This window comes from Rattus norvegicus, chromosome 8 (genome assembly GCF_036323735.1).
Source record: "Rattus norvegicus strain BN/NHsdMcwi chromosome 8, GRCr8, whole genome shotgun sequence".
In the NCBI taxonomy this organism is placed as follows: Eukaryota; Metazoa; Chordata; class Mammalia; order Rodentia; family Muridae; genus Rattus; species Rattus norvegicus.
In genome coordinates this window covers 72,694,661-72,717,604 of record NC_086026.1, presented here as the reverse complement: position 1 = coordinate 72,717,604, position 22,944 = coordinate 72,694,661, and the positions used below count along the sequence as shown (strand labels likewise).

The 22,944-nt window shown below is 44.0% G+C and overlaps 1 protein-coding gene across 10 annotated transcripts in view; it reads left to right on the top strand.

Annotated features, from left to right (window-relative positions):
* The window catches only part of Map2k5 (mitogen activated protein kinase kinase 5), a 227,780-nt gene that overhangs the window by 30,791 nt on the left and 174,045 nt on the right, over positions 1 to 22,944 (top strand). For 9 of the 10 annotated variants that reach the window (XM_017595501.3, XM_006243229.5, NM_017246.2 and 6 more), the window contains 4 exons: positions 2,843 to 2,912; positions 7,226 to 7,266; positions 8,174 to 8,241; positions 16,748 to 16,796. In XM_017595501.3, coding sequence (XP_017450990.1) covers positions 2,843 to 2,912; positions 7,226 to 7,266; positions 8,174 to 8,241; positions 16,748 to 16,796 — 228 coding nt within the window. Of the gene's footprint in view, positions 1 to 2,842; positions 2,913 to 7,225; positions 7,267 to 8,173; positions 8,242 to 16,747; positions 16,797 to 22,944 lie in introns of those variants that run through there. The other variant, XM_063265018.1, reaches the window with a different exon arrangement.

The window sequence follows — 22,944 nt, the reverse complement described above, 5'->3', positions numbered from 1 at the left end:
GTGTGAGGCTCCAGGGATGAGCCCTCCAACCCTCAAGTACCTTACTCATTCACCTGGGCAGCAGCAGACCTAGCCTGGTGACCTAGTGGCCTGCACATGCCCCAGGTCTTCTCCTTGCCTGTAGGGAGTGCTGCATACACAGCAGCAGAGCTCAGGCTGGGGCCTCGCAGCCTCTTGGCCCTCAGCGGCCCTGCGGCTCACAATGGGTTCACACCATGGGCGTGGTTGTTACCCATTTCTGTGTGTGTGCCCAACTCTAGCCTAGTATGTCAGTAGGGGAAATGCACTTGGGTTTGTGAGAGCTGTAAAAAAGTAAAAGTAAAGCCTAATTAACTGTTTGAGAGAAAAGTCTTAATCAGCACAGTGTGTATCACTGCAGCGGGATTCCGTTACTCATAGTCCGGAGAGCTGGGTATACATTGCCTAAGCTTTTCACAGTGGTTACGAACATATATGCAGTTTTCCAGTTGGCTTGGCACCGTGCTAAGGTGAAAGTGAAAGCTTTTTTATTTATTTTGGGAGGTAAATAAATAAAGCTGGAAAACAGGTCAATTTCATGCATGCAAGGTTTTATAGTAGGGAAAAGGCATTGCACCTGTTCTGACCCTCACACTTGAGGTTATTTGTTCTCAAACTTGACCCCAAGCACCCGTTTCAGACAATTCTATAATTAGTTTGTTAGATAAAGCATAAGGATATTTTTGCCTGATTTCTAGGACCATAGCAAAGTAGAAGCCTACTGTACATAGCAGTTAATTAAAGAAAAGCAGTAACTATAGGCACCGCCACAGCGCTGTCTTGTATCCGTATAAAAAGGCAGGAATTTTTTTGACAGCCACTGATTGGAAAGTTGCTTGCAGCCTTCTAGAAGCAAGGGTACATGCTGTGGATCAATAACCGGCAAATTTCCCATTAAAAAGAATACCCGAGCAATGTTCCAAATAGCCACTGGCATCTTAATTTTCCACGGAAACCTCAAATACTTGTGTGCAGAGGACAAGTCATTTTCGGACAATTTTTCCAGACTACTTGTTAACAGTTATTGCTGTCCCGAAAGGTTGACAGCCAACATGATTGATATTTCACTTACCTGTCGTCACCGTGTGAGTAATGGCAAGCACACTGTATTTCTTGGCTTTTCAGGAACAGCCTCTGTAGCCTTAGTGTATTCCAGAATGATTTGCACATGTTTACGCTGTGCGTATTTAAAAGAGAGAATTGCCTTCCTTTACAGTTTGAAAGCCATTGCAGAAGGGCTGTGTGCATCTTGGTCATCAGCCAGCTGTCCCTCCTGCCCCACCCCCATGGTCACCTTCACCTTCCTTGTTTGCAAAGCAGAAAGCCTTGGCTTTCTCAGCTTTGGTCCTCACAGTGATGCAGAATACTCAGACTTTTGCATATTTTGGAGGGAAAAGATTGATTCTAAAATAACCTTAATGTATAGAACACCAATAGAAAGGCAGAAGTTTTTAAAATTTATTTTTATTTTATGTATATTGCTATTTTTGTCAGGTCCCCTAGAAATAGGATTACAGACAGTTGTGAGCTGCCATGAGGGCGCTGAGAACAGAACAGAGTCATCTGGAAGAGCAGTCGGTGCTCTTACCCTCAAAGCCAGTTCTCCATCCCCAGGATAGGTTTTTTTTCAGAATGTTAGTAAAAATAATTCTTGGGTTTCCTGAAGATGTGGTAGTTAAATTGTATGTGTGTGTTTAAATAGAAAAACAGCAAAGATGAGAAAGGGAGAGAGAGCTCTGCTTTTGATAGGCCCTTAAAGCACAAAGTCAGGGCGGGAGAGGTGGCTCAGCGGCTAAGAGCACTGGCTGCTCTTCCAGGGAAGTGAGGTTTGGTTCCCAGGACCCACACAATGGCTCACAACCGTCTGTAATTCCAGGTCTTGTTCTGGTCTCTGCAGGTACCAGACATGCTAGTGCAGGCATATATGCAGGCATACACATGAATAAGTACCCATACACAGAAAAACACTAAAAATCAATTTTAGGCCCAGTCAGTGGTTTTCACTGTAGGTATTTTTCTTCATGAACATTATTTTCTTATTTGTTCAGCTTAATGAAGTTTAAGAAGGTACAGAAGCCATCTCCATGTATAAGTGGACAGGTGGACCAGGCAGTGTTCCAGGAAAAAGGGACAGGACTTCAGTGCAGTCTTCGTTGTGCTTTGGGTTTATTTTATGAGGGACAGTGAGCTATTGTTTACTTAAGACCTTATGCTTTATGTGCCTAGAATTTTACAATAAGTTTTGATCCATCTTAAAGTGTGCCTAAAGCTAAATTGTGCATCAGAAGTAGACTTGTAAGGGGACTTTTACACGGAGGCCTGTTGTCCTTGGTTGAGTAGTATGTTACTCACTGGTTCCAGCAGCCTCTCCAACTCCCGTCCTATTATCTCTGTGTTTCATACACACATATGTGTGTTCGAGTGACTGACATGTGGATTCCAGCCAAATACTGAGCGTATTCATTTTGCTTTGCAAATTTCAGAGAAAAAGGACAGGAGGCAATTTGAGTAATTTCTTCAAAATGCTTTCTGTATCATTTTAAATGCACATCATTTTAAGGTATAGTAAATACTAACATGGGGTCCAGGTTAATACTGTTAGTCTTAAAGATAAACGGTGGAATGGATGATAACCCTATACTAGACTTCCAAATCCTGACTATATTCACTGTAGTAGTTTGATGTGCAGATAGAGAGAACATGTTCTCAAGGCTGCTATGTGCTTATCAGCCATTTACAAAGTGCTATGCATTAAGCACCACGTAAGTATCTGTCCCAGTGCCCATACATTACTGAGTAATCTCTTTCCATTATCTCTTTGCAGTATTATTCCACAGTAATGGAACAGCAAGTAAATGGCCAGCTAATAGAGCCGCTGCAGATCTTTCCAAGAGGTAATGTTGAACAAATCCGAATCCACAGTGATTATTTCAGCAAACTCTTCCATCACCACTTATGCTTTCCAGAGGTTTAAATGCACATAACATGATGTTTAGCTCGTAATTTGAAAAAAACAAAAGAAGTATTCATTATCGTGGGGGATTGCAGGCTGTATTATAGTTATAGCAGATAAAATATCTAATCTACTAGAGTAAATTAAACTAACTAGATTGTTTGTTGTTTTTGAAGTGCATACTTACATTCGCTTAAAGAACTCTTTGGGAGTCCCCATGATTCTAAAGCGAGGCAAATGGCTGGCTTTAGTTCTGGGCATATAACTGGTGACTTGTGATGATGGTGAAAGCTGCTGTTGCGATGAGAGCTGTCAGCTTGTGTGGACGCTGTGAGAAATGGGGACTCAAGGACAGAGCTTTCGGCAGAGCGTGATATTTGTCTTGGGTTGGGGAGGTATTTCAAAAATAGCAGGACCCCCTTCTTCAAAGGCATTTGATTTACATGAGCAGATGAGGGCGAGGCTCAGTGAACCCCTCCTTTAGGTTGGGCAGTGCCAGCTTTGTATCAGCTGTGATTGTTCGCTGTATAAATATCCTCTCAAAATTTGAGTAGTGGGGAAAGAGTGACTTAGTTATACAAAAGTAAGTTTTTAGCCAGTATTTTTGCCCCACTTGAAACCCATGTTTTCTAACTAAAGGAACAGATCAGGAAATCCTCTAAGTAACTCTTCTAGAAATAGCTTAATTGAAATAATTAAAAGTTAAACTCACCTTCGTTAACTAATACTGTACAGATAATCATGGTATGAGTTTTCCAATTAAACATTCTAGACTTTCATTACCTGTAACTCAGAAGTTTGAACGGCTCAATTAACCAGTGGGCTCTATTTGCAGGGATGGTCTCCGAAGGCAGCTGGCTTGGCCAGCCTGGAGGAGATCCGGGTTCAAGTGCAATGCAGCTCTTTGGGCATTTGCGTGGGCAGTAGAACCAGGGGGGTTATTTCATTATTAGTAGGAGCTTAATGGAGGGCAAAGTAAAGAGACAAAACTGTGCTACTTAAGATCAGTCGTCATTCAAAAGAAAAGTATGATTAACCTGGTTCTGTGGTGCTTGGCTGAACAGGCAAACAGGGAGACTCTGCCATGTTTTTGTAGATGTCTCCCGACAGTGAGCCATATTATTACCTTGTTTTCTCTGTGACTCCAGAGTTGAAGCAAACTTATAAATTATTTCCTTTACAAAGAATAGTGTTTTACAGGCTGGAAATCTCTGTGCATTGCTTCTGAACTCTGTTATGGCAAACCCAGGTACAGATCCTAGAGAATGTAGTCGCCATGCTGGAGGGCTTTTCTGTACACTAAACTGTTTGCTTCTCTCCACCAGACTCTTTTCAGTTCCCCTTCACTGTCCAGGCAGTCTTGTCAGCAAGGCTGTTTCTGTGCTATTTACCCTGGTGGTGGCAGCCATTCTGAGACCTCAGCTCTCCTCTGCCCCTCCCAGCAGTCCAGTTAGGTTTTACTGCTTCCCCTCTATGGGCTGTTGAGGCCCCAGGGGTTAAGTGACTTGAGAACTGCATAGCAACCAAGCATAGTCTAGTGTGCTCTGAGCAAGAAGTTGGTTACCAAGCATCGTCTACTGTGCTCTGAGCGAGAAGTTGGTTTAAACTGCAGTTTGGTTCTTGGGAAAGGCACATAACTTCAAGTTGTAGTGAGTGTGTGAAGGGAGTTTGGAGGTAAGTTTAGTGTAGTGCTTCCCAGCCTGTAGCTCACAACCCATTTGGTGGTCTAAACTACCCCCTTACAGGGACTGTCCTAGTTACATTATGATTCATAACAGTGGCGAAATTAGAGTTATGAAGTAGCAATGAAAATAGTTTTATGGTTGGAGATCACCACAACATGAAGAACTGTATTAGAGGGTTGCCGCATTAGGAAGGCTGAGGAATGAACTATATTAGAGGGTTGTAGCGTTTTTAAGAAGGCTGCAGACTACTGGTTTGGTTTAAGGGTAGGGAGAAGAAAATGCTGTAAAGACACAGACAGCTATGACATGCTGAAGTCATCTGCAGCCCCGGCATAACTTACCCATGTGGCTTAATATGTCATTGAATATAGTCTCCCTAGGCCACACTGAGAATTTCAAAACGTGACTCAGATCTTCTGGTCGTTTGGTACCTGACATCCTCACTACAGATGTAGATGCCCCCATGTGATGAAGTACGTGTTTGTTCAGGTTACATTTTTGTCAACTTGATACAAACTAGAGATTCCTGGGAAGAAGGAATCTCAGTTGAGGATTTCCATTGGACTAGTCCGTCTTGATTTCTGACTGATGGAGGAAGACCTAGGCCACCATCTGCAGTGCCAGCCCTGGGAATACTATCCTGGATTGTATTAGGAAAGGTAGCTTCCCATGAGTCTGGAATCAAGCCAGTGAACAGCCCTCTGTGGCCTCTGCTTTAGTTCCTGCTTCCAGGTTCCTGCCATGGCTTCTCTAGGTGAAGGACTGTGATCTGTAAACTAGAATAAACCCTTTCCTCCCCAAGGTGTTTTTGGTTGGTGTCTATCACAGCAGCAGACGCACATACTTGGACAGTGTACAGTTAAAATATGGAATAACAAGAGGTTCCCTGGGTCTTCTTGGTTGGTCAGAGGGTCTCAAGCCCTATAGGATCTGCGCCTAGGCCCCATGTTAAAAAGAATCTTTAAGCAGAACAAACTGGCCGATCTGGAGACAGTGACGATTTTACTCTGATCACTTCCTCATTTCAAGTAGTACTGTGGTCTTGAATTGTATTCCACTCCTAGTTCATGGCCAAGCCTTCCCTGTGGCTCAGAACTGTGTTAAATATTAATAAGTATGAAAATTTGCTAGCATTTTAGTAACTGCCTTCTTAACTTCAGGATCTATGAGGTTGCTGGGGTTTTGAATGCAACATGGCTGTTGAGATTTCTAGTCACAGGTTTGAAGTGGCAGTTGAGGACAGCTGGAGTCTTTCTAGTTCCTTGGCTGGCCACCATTTTCCTGCATCAGTTACTGCAGATACGGTAGTGTGAGGGAATCCTGCGTCCTTCCAGGGCCGGGAATCAGAAGTATGCAGCTGTTTTGTTCAGAGCTAACTTGCATTTTAAGGAAAGAAGATTTGGAGTCTTAATATTATTATAGTATTAATAGTATTTTATGCACTTAAAACATAAAAACATCTATTCGTGCTTATATATTTTTGAAATATTAACATAATAAATTTATTAGAAATATATTTATTTTATTTTCTGTGTATGTGTGTAGCATGAGCGTGTGGGAATTGGTGTTTGATCCCCTAGAACTGGGGTTGGAAATGGTTGTCAGTTACCGTGTGGTTGCTGGGAATGGAACCTGGCTCCTCGGGAAGAGCAGCCAGTGTTCGTAACCACTGAGCTGTCTCTCCAGCCCTAGTATCATAATAAATTCAAATTTACTTGAAGTTTCCAAGTGAAAGTAACCCATACCTTGTAATTATAATGCATGTCTTCCTAAGCAGCTTGATTTCTGTTGTCAGAAACAAAAAGAAAGCAAAATCAAATCATCCTTCCCTAGACAGAGTTGACAGGCCCTAACAGCCTCTGTAGGACACTCTAGTATTTGGACAGAACCCATGGAGGGCAGGGATAGGAAGCTTGTGTTTGAATCCATGATGAAGAAGCATCTGCTGGGTTAGAAATGTTTCACTTGTAACCCAGGGTGGTGCTGGGAAATTCCTGTCTGTATTCTCGCCCTTTGTTAGCTTCAGAGCTAAATATTAATGGGCATCAAGATTGTGAGAAACCTCATTACATTACATATCTGGTTTAGTAAGTCCGGTTGCTTATGACTTCGTGACTTGAGTACACTCAGACTTGCGTTTTCCATCTTGGAGTTCCCAGCAGTCTTTTTGGCATCCAAGGACTCCCATGCCTTCAGAGCAACAAAAGCAGAAACCTGCTGTTTAGCATGCCCTTTGACTGCCTTGTGTGGTTCTGTGGAGAAGGAAGGCTGCAGAAATCTGAGCCACGAGGAGTCTCATCATTTTCGCTCAGCTAATGTTTTAGTATGTTTTAAGCAGAAATTGGAATTCATATGAAGGGTGTCAGAAAGCTCTGTGCATTTATAAACGCTCACTCCTGCAAGTTAAAAACCCAGTTCATAATTCCCACCTTGGGTCTTGGGGGCCACTTTTCAATCATTTCTCTCTGCTAATTTTGGTGTCACCCTCATTTCTTTTTAAACGATTCATTCTGAGCAAATTTGTAAATGGCCCTGATGTGTTCTACAATTTAGTCAATTACTGTTTCAGCCTGCAAGCCTCCTGGGGAACGGAACATACATGGCCTGAAGGTACGAATTTCAATAATTGTTTCAGTAAAGTTAGATGGATTTGTAATGCTGTGTTCCACTTATTGAAATGTCAAATAAAACTGCACTTTCTCAAGCTCTGACAAGCAATCTTTTTCCTCTCCCCTACCCCCCCATTTTTTGAGTGGTGGGGGTAGGAGGGCCACATCTGTATTTGCTTGCGATGTGTATGTGCTTGGATCCCGGGCCTTGATGCCATATTCTTCAGTTATTTGGAGTTGTTTTGTTGGTCAGTTTTTCCGGAATGATCCTGGATCCGTTGTCCACAAAGATTTATTTGAGTGAGAACATGGCCTTCCTTTGGTGATTAATTAAGCACATAAGCATATTGCACACAGGCTGCCCTCCTCTTCTCTCGACATATTTATGCTTGGAAAACATGTCTAGTTAATGTCTCCTCATTGTTCTGCGTGTTTTAAATTCTGGATTTCTGCTCAAGGCTCCACATCTGAAAGAAAAGCTGGCTATTTTATTAGGCTCAAGTGTTTTATAATTAATTACTTGAACCTCATTTTCTAGTGAATGGGAGGCAGTTGTAGAGCTGGAAGGGGGTGGCATCCTGAGGGTTGTTACTAACCCCCAGACAAAAGCTCTCACCGTGCTTCCGTGGGCATCCTACTTTTATGTGGTAGATAGCAAACTGAGGTTTATATCCCTTGCTCTCTCTTTCCCCAGCACTATTTAAGTATCTGAGTAATGCCAGGGATATCAGGTTGTGTAATCTACAGATTGTACAGTTCTGTAGCCTGTGTACTGCAGCACTGGGTTTGTCTAGCAACACACTAATTAACCTTCAAAGTGAGATGAGACATTGTGTGCTGAATTATAGGTTAATTAGAACTGTGTCCTCAGAACGCAAGGCTGACCCAACTTCTCTCTTCACTTATAGGTGAATACACGGGCTGGACCATCTCAGCACACCAGCCCTGTGGTCTCAGATTCACTTCCAAGCAATAGGTAAGGACAAGCAAGGGAAGTGTGCTCTGCTGTGATCCTGTGTGACTGGGCTGGGAAGAGGTTGGTGCAACACACTTGTCTTTCTATAAGATAAAAGGTATAGGTGTCTGTAAAGACAAGTTGACTAACTAGATAGCTCTTCTACATACTGGCTGGAGAGAAAAAACACTTAATATAGAAAGATGAAATTAGAGGCTCAGTTAATAAAGTGCCTGCCGTGGAAGCAGGGGGGCCTGAGTCTGGATCCCCAGCACCCACATAAATCCAGATGTGGCACCACATGTTTGTAACTCTGGTTCTGGGGAGGCGGAGGCAGGCAGTTCCCAGGAGCTCACTGGTCAGCCACCTCACTGAGTCCATGAGCTGCAAGTTCACTGAGAGAGCCTATCACAAAATATAAGACTGTGTGAGACCCATACGTGAACCTCTGGCTTCCACATGTGCACAGATATGTGTACACACCCCCTACAAACACACCTGTGCCACGCACACCCATACAAACAGATAGATGGATAGATAGATAGATAGATAGATAGATAGATAGATAGATAGATAGATAGATAGATAGATAGATAGATAGATAGGATAGGATAGGATAGGATACAAGGATGAAATTGACATGTGAAATCGTTAATTCTGTCCTAAGTAGTTTTCCCTGAGTCTCCAAATTGTATATATAGCCTGTTTCAAGTCTTGATCCAGTTAGAAACTGTGTGATACTTATTAAGCCTTTCCTGCTTGCCCATCTTTTGACAGTGTTATTATCTGCCGGCATCTTTGCCAGACAGAGTCAGGGGAAGAGTCAAGTGGTGACATTTAACTTGACCGGCAGTGCTGCTCACTAATGGCATCTTGCCTTGTCCAGGAGATTAAAACTACTGGATCAGGAAGATCGCTTTTGTCAACTCATGCTGGTGTCACCCCACTCTGGGACAGATCTTAAGCCTTTCAAAGTCTTCTTTTATCCCTGAACTTAACTGCCAAACTGTGGCAATGCTCAGGTGTTCAGTGAGCCTGCCGGTAAACATTCTTCACCTTGTGGGGTCGCTCTGCATTCCACAGTCACAAGTGGCTGGAAAGCTGACAGAACCGCAAGAGCTTCTTCTGTCCTGCACTGAGGGGCCTAGCTTTGGGCTTCAGTGAGTGCGCACAGCCTTTTACTGGTGAGTGCGCACAGCCTTTTACTGGTGAGTGCGCACAGCCTTTTACTGGTGAGTGCGCACAGCCTTTTACTGGTGAGTGCGCTCAGCCTTTTACTGGTGAGTGCGCACAGCCTTTTACTGGTGAGTGTGCACAGCCTTTTACTGGTGAGGTGCACAGCCTTTTACTGGTGAGTGTGCACAGCCTTTTACTGGTGAGGTGCACAGCCTTTTACTGGTGAGGTGCACAGCCTTTTACTGGTGAGTGTGCACAGCCTTTTACTGGTGAGTGCGCACAGCCTTTTACTGGTGAGGTGCACAGCCTTTTACTGGTGAGGTGCACAGCCTTTTACTGGTGAGGTGCACAGCCTTTTACTGGTGAGTGTGCACAGTCTTTTACTGGTGAGGTGCACAGCCTTTTACTGGTGAGTGCGCACAGCCTTTTACTGGTGAGGTGCACAGCCTTTTACTGGTGAGGTGCACAGCCTTTTACTGGTGAGGTGCACAGCCTTTTACTGGTGAGGTGCACAGCCTTTTACTGGTGAGTGTGCACAGCCTTTTACTGGTGAGGTGCCGTTTAGGTTTCTGCTTTCCCTCCACACCCTCTGTCCTCCTCTGTGCAGTTTTGGGTCTTTGCCTGTGGGTTTCTGATTTGACCCTGGCTTACAGTTTTGGAGGCTGAGAGTCCAGCTTGCCTGACCCAGGCAGTGGTGAGGATACCTTGTGGTTCACTCTCCTCATGGTGGGGACATGTGCAGGAGTGAGTGCACCTTAACACTGGAAGCCACAGACTGCCCCTATGCTCCTGCACTCCTCTTTATTGTCTTTATTTGAAACTTTTTATATGCATGAGTGTGTGCATGTGTGAGCGTGTAACATCTGTGTACCCAGTGCCCTAGAAGCCTGAAGTGGTCGGAGCCCCTGGAACTGGAGCTACTCGGATGGCTATGGGCCTCCATCAGAGAGCTGGAGACCAACCAGATTCTCTGCAAGAGGAGCAAGTGCTCTTAACCACTGAGCCATCGCTCTTGCTTGTATTTTTTTAATTTCGAGACTTTTGCTATCTAGCCCAAGTAGGACTCAAACATAGCAATCCCCTGCATCATCCTCCCAAGTGCTAGGATTACTGGTGTGTGCCACCGCACTGCTTTCACAATCCCAGGTGACCTGAGGTACTTCCACTAGGTTGCTCCCCAAAGCTGCTTCCCTCCCTGCGGTGTCGGCATCCACCCACCAGCCTTCCTGCTGAGAATATAGGCTCGAAAGGGCGGCCCCTTTAACAGCTGACTCCATCGTAGAGCGCAGTTAGCTGGCTAGTCACCAGCACCTCATTTTCCTGGTCTTGTGGGGCAGGCGTTTACTTCTCTACAGAGGGCTTTGGACCTGCCACATGCTGGTTTGCATACACTCTCTCCATACTGCCTGGACATGTGAGCTACAGAAGAGAGGTGTATAGGTGGAAGACCACATCTTCACAGAGCTCCTGGAAGGCAGAGCATTTCACCGGTGCCACTGGTCCCAGAAAAGATGGTAATGCACACAAATAGCCAGAGATCCTGGGACATCAAGGTTTTCTCTGGTGTTTTAGATTATACTTTTCAACAGAATTGAAAAGATTTCAAATCATAGAAGCAGTGTCACTTTCCCTGCAAGTGAGGATTCGCTTGGTGTACAAAGTTTGGTGTACAAATTATCATGTTTCTTCACGGAGTACAGCAAGCCTCTTGGATCAGACAGAACTTCACCATCTGATTATCTCATGTTTCAACCTGGCCTCTTCACTTGGGATGTGGCAGGCCCCTAGATAGTAGGGATAGTGGTTCCTGTAATGGAAGAATGTTAATTGAAAAAGTCCTGTGGGTGCTTTAATATGTTACCCTACACTGGCCATGTTCTGTGCCCCAGGTTGATAACCAATCAGCAGGTACTTATTGAGTACCTCTTATTCATTAGTTGCTGCCCTAGGAATATGACATGGCAATGTTGCTGTGAAGGAAGCAGATGCAGAGGGAAACACTAGTCAGGAACATGCTTCTATTTGAACTGAACCCTCGGAGCTGGCTCCTTGGGGAACATGATTGCTTCCATCTAGACCTGATACACAAGGAGGACCAAGTTCACAATACCGACGTTTCAGCTAAAGGTGACCATTTGTGCACTTTGTAAGTAGGCTGATTGGCGGGAACATGAAGATAGGTTATGGGTAGGGCAGGCGTGTGGGACGTTGAGGAGAGCAGCTCAAGTGCTGGAAGGGAAGGCTGCAGATGGGAGCAGGTCATGTGGGTCTCAGAAGGTCAGTTGGTGCCTACTTTTCTTTCCTGGCCTGGAGAGCCAGCCCAGTGTTCATAGAAACTCTGTGGGGAGCAGGACAAGGGCAAGCACAGCCTTATCCTGCCCTCCTTAGATCTTTGGTTCCTGTTCTTTGCCAAATTAACAGCTGGGTTCTTCCCACCAACCCAGGTTAGGGATGTACTTCCTGGGCCAAGGCCGCCTTAGTTTTCATCATGTACATCTTAAGAGGTTCTTCCTTTCTGAGCTGGGATTTGTAACCCTTCAGTACCCACTTGTAAAAAAATGAGTTTTGCAAAGAGGGACTGCTCCCTCTTTCAAGTTAGCTCTTCCTCTCATCTTCTCTCTCACACCCCTTCCTCATCCTTCCAGCAGCCTGTACCTTCCTAGGAGCTCTGCATCTGCCCACTTGCAGCATCCCTGTGGCTGCACAGACGCTCCAGCAAATCTCCACCGTCTCCTGTCAGTCTCCTCTACCTTAGCTGGGACATCCTTGCTAATTGTATTAGTCAGTTCTTCTTCAGTATAATGGAATACCTGAAATAGTGATATAGCTCATTTTGTTAAGATAAAAGATTTACTTAACTTTTAGGGGGTTGGAGGTCTAATGGCCCAGGACAGGTGTGCTAATGACTCCTTGTGGCTGTCTCTCCTCATGCAGAGTGAACTAGATTGAGAGAGAGAGAGACAGAGAGTGACAAAGACAGAGACAGAGAGACAGAGACAGACTGGGTTCCAAGATCCCTTTTGAAATCATACCTCAGTTGACATAAGCACATCCCACTAGAGTCACTTGAAGATCCACACCCTCAACATCAACATACTGAGGACTCTGTTTCTTCCTCATGAACTCTTCAGGAATAAACCATCTCCAAACTGAAGACTCAGATGGAGTTCTGAGGTGTTGTTTCCTATCTGGGAACCTCTGGATGCTCATGCCCTCAGGATGAAGTCAGACACCTCCTCTCCCACCCCCCTTCTCCCCCTCTTTCCCCCCTCCCCACGCACAGGTCTTGAGTGGTAGTGTTTGCCTACAGGTGCTCTGTAAACTGCAGCCTTGCTGATGAGCATGTGGTCCCTCTCACTACTGAGCCTGCGTATCTCTCTCTGTTGCTGCCTCATTCTCTTCTTCCTCACCTTCTTTCCCAATCCAGCTAACCTTGACAATCTTCACAGCCCAAATTACCTTCTGAAAGCTGTCCGTCCGTCATTACCACCCACCCACCGAGCTCTAGTCAGTACCCTGTGTGGACTCCTGTATCCTACTCTGCTTCTTTAGTCTGTAGCAGTGAGCTCCCTGGAGCACAATCTTCATAGTCTCAATAGCTTCAGTGCTCTGTGAGAGCGATCACTACAGCGTACCCACTTCGAGCCTGGCGTGAGGCATGGCACGGCATGCTTGCTAGGATGATTGAGTGAGTGCATATTTATATCCACATTTAGTTTTCCCTCAGTTGAGTTTTTTCAACTTACTCTGCTTTTATTTCTAATCCCTTTACTTCTTATTTCTTTTTACTTTCTGAGACAGCTTCTTACACTGTACTCCACAAATATCTAGAATTCATCATGCAATCCATGTTCACCTTGAAACCAGAGCAGTCTTTCTGCCTCAGTCTTCTGAGCGCTAGGATTGTAGATGTGAGCAGCCATGCCCAACTCTTCCTTAACAGAAACTGTGCATGGGTGGGTACTATGCCTGCTTGCCTGTCTGTGCACTATGTGCATGCAGTGTCTGTGGAGCCCGGACTGGAGTTACAGGTGGGCATGAGCCTCTTTGTGGTTTTTGAGAATGGAACCTAGGACCTCTGCAAGAACAGCCAGGGCTCTCAACCCCTGAGCTACTGCTCTAGCCCATGGCCCTTTCTTTTTATTCTTTTATACTTTGGGTATCTTAGTGTCTTTTCTCAAGCCAGGTTACAATTATGTGCATTTAAAATTTTAAACAGTTTTAAAAGTAGTTTTGGTGACCTAAGTTCTTAAGAACAAATGAAATACTGAATAATCAGGGTATAAAACAAGTTTACTGGATGAAACGTTTTTCTTTTTCATGCTAAGACTTGAAACTAAGACCCTACACGTGTTAAGAATATGCTCTACCTCTGAGTGCTGGTCTTTCCATCCCTTTTAAACTAAATTAGCATTGCCAGATACCGGTGTGTCACTGGAATCAGTGTCCCTCCTGTTACTTTCAAAGTGTAAGTTGTTCTTTGGCATGGGTGAATGACCATTTTTTAGACTGAGCTTATTAACCCACATGGTGTCCCTAGGTCATAATTACTGAATTCAAGTCCTACTGCTGAGGTCTTTCTAAACAACTTGGCTTTCTCCTTCCGCAAACTTAGGATGATTAAGCTGTCTGTCCATCCACTGCTAGTGTAAGATTGATGAAGCTACCTTAAGGAATCATATTTTGCTTCTTGGATGAAAGACATTTTGTAAATGCCATAAATCAAAGCGTTATTATTTAAGCTTATGACATAATGGTCTATCTGTGGAGAGAACATAGCGGAGGCTTTGTTTGGTTGTTGTGTCTACAATAGCAGAATTAACAAATTGGGAGTCATTTATGGGAATGCAAAGATTTAAGTATTTCTCAGACAAGTGAGTGTGTGTACGTGCATGCATGTGTGTTAATCCCTTTCTCTGTAAATTAGGGATAATAACCATACATGAAGGAGTGTAGTTCTTGTGGGGGCTACCCAAGTGCACATGCAGTAGCCCTGCTACAGTGCCTGCCATGCTCAGCGTTCTGCAAATGAGCTGCACGACCAAGTTGGTAATTGGACTGGTTTGAGGCAGCTGTTCACTTTTTGGTATGTGCTACGTCTTTAGTTCCAGTCTACAAAATTCTTGACTGTTCCCCTGGGCTGATCGGCCTCTGGAGAACATTATCAGCCTAGAATCCTTAGGTGAAGGCATGGATTAGACAATGTTAAAAAGTGTGGGAACTGAGCCTCAGTAGTCTGTGCTGGACCAGAGCAGAATTATAAGGAGTATTTAGAGAGAATGATTATCAGTGGAAGGACCAGCTTGAGTCTGAGATCATATTAAAGATGCCGTGTGGAATGCCAATGTCATTCAGATTAGGTCTTCATCTCCTTTGCTTCCTGATATATTTTGATCTTTATGTCTTCCTGTGTTGCCACTATAGCTGCCACAGAGTAACAGTAGCCACCATTTCTTGAACACTTAGCACTTGGTTGTTCAGGAGCATGGAAGGAATGGAGCATAATAGAACGAGTTGAGCTCTATGTTCTGGAGCCACCCGTCTCATTGAGAGTATAGGGCAAGAGACAGCCACATTGGTAATGACCAAATGGGGGAGTTTATCTGGCAGAGAGAGCATTAGAGTGGACAGTTAAGGATAGAGCTGGCCAGCTCTACATTTAAAGAACAGTAGTTGGGGAGACACTATTTTTTAAAGGTTGGTCTTCTGTTTATCTATTCATCCATCCATCCATCCATCCATCCATCCATCCATCCATCCGTCCATCCGTGCTCTAGTGTTTTAACCGCTTGTTGATATGTCTGTGCACCATGTACATGCAGTGCCCACAGAGACCAGAAGAGGCTGTCAGATTGCCTAAAACCAAAGTTTCAAACAGATATAAGCCACCAGGTTGGTTGTGGGAGCCAAACCTGGGTCCTTTCAGAGGGCAGCCAGTGCTCTTAACCATTGAGCCATCTTTCCAGCCTAGGGGGTGCTGTTTAATGTCCCTTGCTACTTAGTCTGGTGTCTGTGGAAGCTTAACCTATTATACCTAAAGCTTGAGAACTTCAGAGCTCTGTCTTAAGCATTTTTACTAAACAGAACTAAGCTATCTGCAGAAATGTTTACATAATGTATTATCTTCTGCTAAATGCCTGAGGAAATCAGCTAATAAAGAAGAAAGGCTTATTTTGGTTCACAGTATAGAGTTTCAGTCCACAGTTGGGTCCCACTGATTTCTGCCTGATGAAATGGCAGCATTTCATAGTTGGGACTATGTGGTCGAAGAAGCTGGTCACTTCCTGGTGAGGGAAGGAGAGAAAAGCAAAATCAAAGGAGGTAGATATTTCACAGTTTGTGGAGAGCATATCCCCTTAAACATCCTACCAGGCCTCACTGCTGGAAGTTACTACTGTGGTCAGGGCCTGTGGGATTCACTCTAACTAGGTAGCATATCGCCATGTACATTCACAGAACATTTTAATAATCACTAAATATTAATGGAAGCTGGGTCTCCTCGGAAAGCAAAGGAGAGCGAAGGCAGCCTCAGTTTATTGGTTTGCCTAATAAAAATATACCTATAGTGTATGTTTGGTAATGTTCCACTTGTCTGGTTACCTATAATGCAGATCTGCTGCCTATTTATAGAAAGAGGAATTGATGCTCCAAGAGGAGAGGTAACAGGTCCCAGGTCCCATAGCTGCAGACAATGGCTACTATATGTCTGTTCCCAGGAAGTCGAGTGCATAAGTCTATCTGTAGTAAGAAACCAGAGCATAATGTCCATTGTATGATGTTTGAAGTGCTGTCATCTTGGCTGCCTGAGAACATTCTTGAGAAGGCTTTCAGTATTTTGTACATCCCAAGTGTAAAGTTGTATAAAGTCTTCGTGGAGGCTGCCGTCCATCCCCATTGTCTGCTTCCTAGCTCTGGAGACTCATGGACTTCTGGCCTCCATGGAACCTTTGCCGTTCTAGGAGTTACTTAAAAACAACAATAGAACCTTCTTATGCTCAGAAAGAGCACATAGTCTATTCCTCAAAGAAAAGGCATGTTTTAGTCTGGAGGAGGAAGAGGAAGAGGAAAATGACGATGATGGGTATTTATTAGACAAGTTCTTATATAGCCAGGCTGGCCTCCTACTCCCGATGTAGCTAAGGATGACCTTGAACTGCTTGCTGCCCCCCTTGTTTCCTGGGATTACCGGTGTGTGCTACCACATTGTACCTAGTACTGAAGATCGACCCCGGGGCCTGGTTATGTGCAAACAGTCTGCTCCTGAGCCGTGTCCTTACCCTTTGGTCTGGGATTTGCAGTAATGTTGAGAGGTGTTGGTAACCTTGCCAATGACAGTGCCATTTCTTTGCAGCTTGAAGAAGTCCTCGGCTGAACTGAGAAAGATACTGGCCAACGGCCAGGTAGGTATTGTTGCATGCTAAACTTCAGAGTAGCACTCTGTTGCTGTCCAGAGTGTAGCCATAGTATTAAATGATGAGGACTCTCCACATTTCTTCTTGTCATAAATGAATGCCTAAGCTTAATTTGATTGGCAGCACAATCTGCAGCACGGTTTTCAACCTGAGCTAATGGGTTTCACTCCCAGCAGATTGAGGCACTGTGCACACAACCACACAGCCATCTCAGTTTAAAAAAGTTAATCAGTTCTGAACAAGTCGTCATCCCGCTGGTGGTTGACAGGGCCCTGTGTTTTGAAGTGACTGTTTGTTTCATTATCTCTGGGGACAAAGGAGAAAACTGACTTCCCAGCCTTGGCTCCTCTTTTGTCTAGAGATCAGCATTGGCTTTTATGGGACTGAACTCAGGTCAGTCAGACTGTGACACATGTGTCCCTGGGCTTCAGGGAACCTTGGTTTGCCTTGTTGTTGGGCCATCTGAAACTGAGTGACCCAACCCAGCCAGGGAAGGACAAAGAGGCCTGTGAGCCACTGATTTTTCACTAATTTTGATTCAAGTAAATGGACACTTCTGAAATAGTGTAGTTCCTTTAAACATTCACTGGTAAATGAAGCTACCTACAGGGGCTGCAATTCCTCAGTCGCAACATAAATGCGTTTTAATGTTTGTTACAGTGAAGCCCTCTGATAGCCTTGCAGGCAGCGCCTGTCCATTGCGATCAAGCCTGCCTATTAGGCTCTATTGACTGAGACATCTGTGTCACTGCAAATAAAAGACTCTTATTGATTTTCTTAACTGCTGTTCACTTCCGTCCATGTTTCGAAGGCTGAGATCTTAATTATCTCAGATGCTTATTCAGTGCCTCCACACGCTGACCTCTCCAAGCCTCGTTGGCATTTCATGAATCAAAGACTTGTAGTCTGCATGTCAAGAGGGCAAAGATGGGTCCTCACGCTTGTCCTTTAATAGCACCTGTAACATTGTGCTTAATAGATGTGCATGTCCTAAAGCAGGACTCAGGGAATAACTTCTGGAAGCTTGGCACACAATCTTTTGAATAATTACAAAAAATTGAGTTGATCTGGTTCTGACAGTCTGTCAGTCAGTGTGTGTGAACTCTAATCCTTGAACGCTCCACATACAGTGGAAGAGGATCTGGCATGGTGTTGATTGTGTGTCTAATTCTGGTCGTCTAAATTCTGCAATAGACTCTGCAAGGGATCTAACTAGGGATCAAACCCAGCTCCTTGCACATTCTGAGCCGGTGCTATATCCTTAGCCTCCAAATGTCAGATAGCATTTACCTGCAACTGTTCCCTTGAAGCAGCCAAAGGTTTGCTTAGACTAAGGTCTGCCCCTGTGTCCCCCGTGCCTGGCATGTGTGCAGCAGTGTGAACAAAAGCTGAAATTCTGGGCCCAGGCCATGAATAGATATATGTTCAGCCTGTTTGCATTCTAGTTACTAATTACAATTTATGTACAAGTCACTCGTGTTTTTCAGCTGTAAAATATATTTCAAAATAGACATAAATTAAGAAGTTTTAACTACATTATTCAACCTAGGCAGTGGAGAGTAACTAGCCTGTCATACAGTCTTCTCTCCTAAATGAAAAACACTTCATTTTCACTTGTGTGAAATACACACACACGCACGCACACACGCACGCACGCACGCACGCACACACACGCACACCACATCAGCATTCTGAAATGCCCTTCGTGTTTTGATGACAAATAGAGCCCCACAGATATCACAGTAGTGTCACTTATGAGGTTCTCTGCAGTGGAGACTAGCAGAGCAATGGCTTTTGACACTTAAATATTGTTTATTGCTTTCTCTTGGGAATGTGCTAACCCCACAGTAAGCAATGTGGCAGGTCTTTTCTTTTTCTTTTTAAGGGTAAGCTTATCTTATGTTTAGTTTTGCTCAAAAATAAATCAGTAAAGTAAATAAATAAAAATGAGAGACAAGGGTATTGCACCTCCTTAAGCTTTCAGAACGCCTGTTTGTCCTCAGTCCTCCCTTGCTGCTGCGGAGTAGCTAACAGGGTGAGGTTGCATTACAGTGTAGTAACGCGGGTGGCGTGGGCCTCGGTAAATCTCAGGGTTGAACACTGACACCATTTGCTGTGGAAGCTGTAAGTCACATTTAACTTGAGCACTTGAGTGTACTGGTTTTATTTTAGTGGTTTAAGCTCTCAAGCATTAATAATGATTTGCCTTCCCACTAGCCTCCACTTAGATTTCATAAGGAATTCATATTAATCATTAACAGAAAGGGACATGATTCTTCAAGATAATCAAATATTGACAGGTTAGAAATAGCTTTCTGCCTGGGTTCATTGATATAGGTTATGTGATATAAATATTTATTTCTTTTCTGTCACTCAGAGTAAATGCCACCAATTGATTCAGCATTGATAGAGTGTCAACAGTTCATAAGAAACATTTGACTGGCTTGTGTTTTCCGATTAGTCTCTGCTCTATAAAGTGGGATTTACTAAATCTCCCCAATTGTCTGCTCATAGAGCGTGACGCCTCCTGAAACCATTCTGGTTTCGATTTGTGAAGCCAAAGTCTCGTGCAAGCACTCGGTTCTGTCAGGCCTTTACATATAAAACAGGACTAATTGAGCATCTTTATTTTAATGATTTATAAGTGATACATACTTATTCTCTTTAACACAGGCAGACAATAAACAAAGAACATAGTCTTTGCTAGTCCATAATTAAATTTCATTTCCCTGTCCCCATTAATTTCATTAATATCTTAAATCAAGAGCCACTTAAAAGTTTACCTTTAGACTTTGGAGCGGAGCTGAGCTTTTCTTGTTAACACTTTACAATGGGAGACCCCAGCTCTCCAGCTTATAAATGAATCAAAGGGTCTCTGTCTAATCGAGACCTCTGAGCCAGACTCACTGCCACATTTTTGGAGTATGTTTTCACCACTCAAGAGTCCAGTGTGGCATTGTCTGTCGAATGTTGGCCCTGGGTTTGAAACTGCCTGGAAGGAACCCAGAGGGTCAGTTCAGAGGATTTTATAATAGCAGGTGTCACTCCACAGACCTGGGACTTTTACTTCTATATCTCTAAAGTGGTTTCTCTTCCTTTTGGTTTTTTGGTTTGTAGAGTGACTATAGTTCCTGCTCCTGGTAAGCCCAGGTTAACTCCGAGAAGTACTACTGGCCAGTCCCTTGCCTACCTTTGTTGCTTCTAGAACTTCAGATGCCTTTAGAAAATTCCCTAACCTGGGGAGGGTAGGAATCTGCTGTAAAAACTGTCTTTAAAAACCCAGTCAGTGCCAGCACCTAGGCAGACATGCAGCTGTGTGAATCAGAACCACAGAGCCCTCTTCCTGCCCAGACACAGCGGAACCTCGGTGCTGGCTGCCGGCCCTGCTGCTCTCTTGCCCCCGCTTGTCTTTTAAGCAGAATCATTTGCTTCCCTATTTGTGGATATGTAGCAGTTGTGACTCCTGGGCTTTTTCTTCCTCTTCCCTCATATCTGTTATTTTGCTGCTGCTTTGCATTTTACAGTTAAAACAAGGAAAACCAATTATAATTAAAAACCAGCATCTTTATTGAGTTAAAAAGCCAATCTCCCATCTGTACAGTTTGAAAACCACGTGAGATATGTGTGAAGAGCAGTGCGTCATGTACATGTATGGCATATACACACATATGGAGGTCAAAGACTGACTTAAGAGTCCTCCTCTACTGCTGACCATTTTATTTTTTGGAGATGGAGTCTCTCACTGAACAGAGGGTTTGCTATTTTGGGGAGCTTACTGCAGATCACCTGGCTCTGCTCTTGGCCCTGAGGTCACAGTGTACGCCTCCACGCTCATTTGATGCCCACACCCTTACATAGCAGGCACTTTGCCCACCAGCCATCTCCCTGCTACTTGAGCTACATGTTTTGTTTTGTTTCTTAAATTTCCTTTCTTAGAAATACATGAAACTTACTTTGAAGATTGCCTCTCGGTTGGTGGTTTGCCTGTCTGTGCACAGTGACCCTCAGCAGTCAGAGTGTCCCCACCCCGCTGCCCCAGAGACAGCTTGCTGATGTTGGACTGGAGTACTGACTGACAGGTTCTGAAGTAGCCTGAGTTAACCGTCTTAACATGCTGTAGAACTGTGCTCTTAGGATACTTGGTCCTAACTCCCATCACCTTAGGAGTCCTACCTTCATTTCTGAATAAACAATTCCTATGCTTCACTTTGAAAAGTTCATTTAATGTGCTTATCTAATTATGAGGGGCAAAAATGCTATTAGCTATTTTTTATAGTTCATACATATCATGTAAGAAATCCTCAAGACTTTTTTTTAAAATTCAGTTCATGAACTCTGCTTCAATAACTTTTGTGTTTTACAGGATATGATAGCCATGTACCTGCAGTTCCAAACTCAGGGGACTGAGGCCAGGAGGGTGGCAGTTGGGGAAGGGGTGGGGGGAGGAAGCAGCCAAAAGAAAAAAAAATAGCAAGACAAACAAAAAATCCACTCACCCTTTCATGGCACTGCCTCCTAAAACAAGCAAATGAAGCTTGTAATTTTAAAAACATGAGAAATATTTATATGCTATCATAGGAAACTCATACGCAAACAGAAAAGGATGTGTGCTGCTCGTTTATTGAGACAGGGTCTTACATATATTTAGCCTTGGAGAGCCTCTGAGTCACTATGTAGACTAGGCTGGCCACAAACTCACAGTGATCCTCCTGCCTTTGCCTCTCTCCTCCTGGTACTAAGGGAGTGTCCCAAAAACACCTGGCAGTTTTGTTTGTCTTTCTCTGTGTGTCTGTCTGCTTGTCTGTATGTACACCATTTGGATGCAGTACCCACAGAGACCAGAAGAGAGAGCACCAGATTTTTCTGGAATTGGAGGAACAGGTGACTGTGAGCTTCCCAGTGTGGGTTTTGGGACTAGAATCCAGGTCCTCTGTAAGAGCAGCAAGTGTTCTTCACCACTGAACCATCTCTCCAGCCATTTCATATTTAATATTACAAACAAAGAAGGGAAATACCATCAATTCATTTGATGGGCAAAGACCTGCATACCTTGAAACAGCATAGATCATTTCATATGGATGTAGTCTTTTAAAGGAACACACTCTGAGCCTACCATTCAGAACCACTCCTATGTTTTCGATCTTGCATAATCTCCCTCATTATCTGGGGGATTCCTTAATTTCATCTTAATTTTTAGCACTCACTCACTTACACACGCAGCATCAGGCTTTGCCTCCCCTCAGTTTCCCACCCACCTCCCTCAGGAGACTGACACGTGGGATACTGCCACTCCTCTTTTGTGAGTACTGTTGTGATTGTGGGTGAAAATGGTCAGAGACATCCATACCTTGCCCTTAGTGGGGAGGACTCGATCTCAGATGTTAGCCCTTGCAGGGCCCAGACCCTGTTTTATATATGCCTGCTTCCCAACTGCCCTTTTATCTCAGTGCCGCAAATTCAGGATTTGTGGACTTGACCAAGTGAAATTTCTCTCTCCTAGAGATTCACTTCCAGCACAGTGAGAATGTATCTTGTTAGGCAAGTTAATGGTGCAAATTAGTTTGTTGGAGGCACGTTTAGATTACCTAGAGGAATGCTCTTGGGGAATTGGCTTGGTAGCAGTCCGTACCTGCCAGTAGACACTGCTGTTTATGAACCCTTCATCAATCAAAGGGGAGCAAGTGGCAGTCCTGCTGGCGTAGCATCTCAGCTCACTTCCTGGGCTGCTGTTCCTAATGCTCTTGGAAAAGGTGCCATTTAAGTCCAGAGTAATGTGGCTTTCTTTCCTTCATGCCACATCTTTTCTACAGGGTAAAATATCATTTTATTATATTAGTAGTTTAAAGGTCATGAAGAACAATATTATCCTCAAATAGAAAAGCAGTTGGCAATTTTTCTGATTTGTCTGCCAGTATTTTTCCACTGACCTTAAATATTGCAATTAGCTGATTGTAAATTGCATCAATCAGGCGGTCTAACAATTAAATCTGGTGCAGAACTGACCTTACGCGGGAGTCTGTCGATACTCTTTTAGGAACTGGCAAAGTGGCTTGGCAAGGAAGCTGTCTCTTTTGCTCGCACCACACACTTAATTATCACAGTCCTCTGAGCTTCAACTGCAGAAATGTATGAAGAA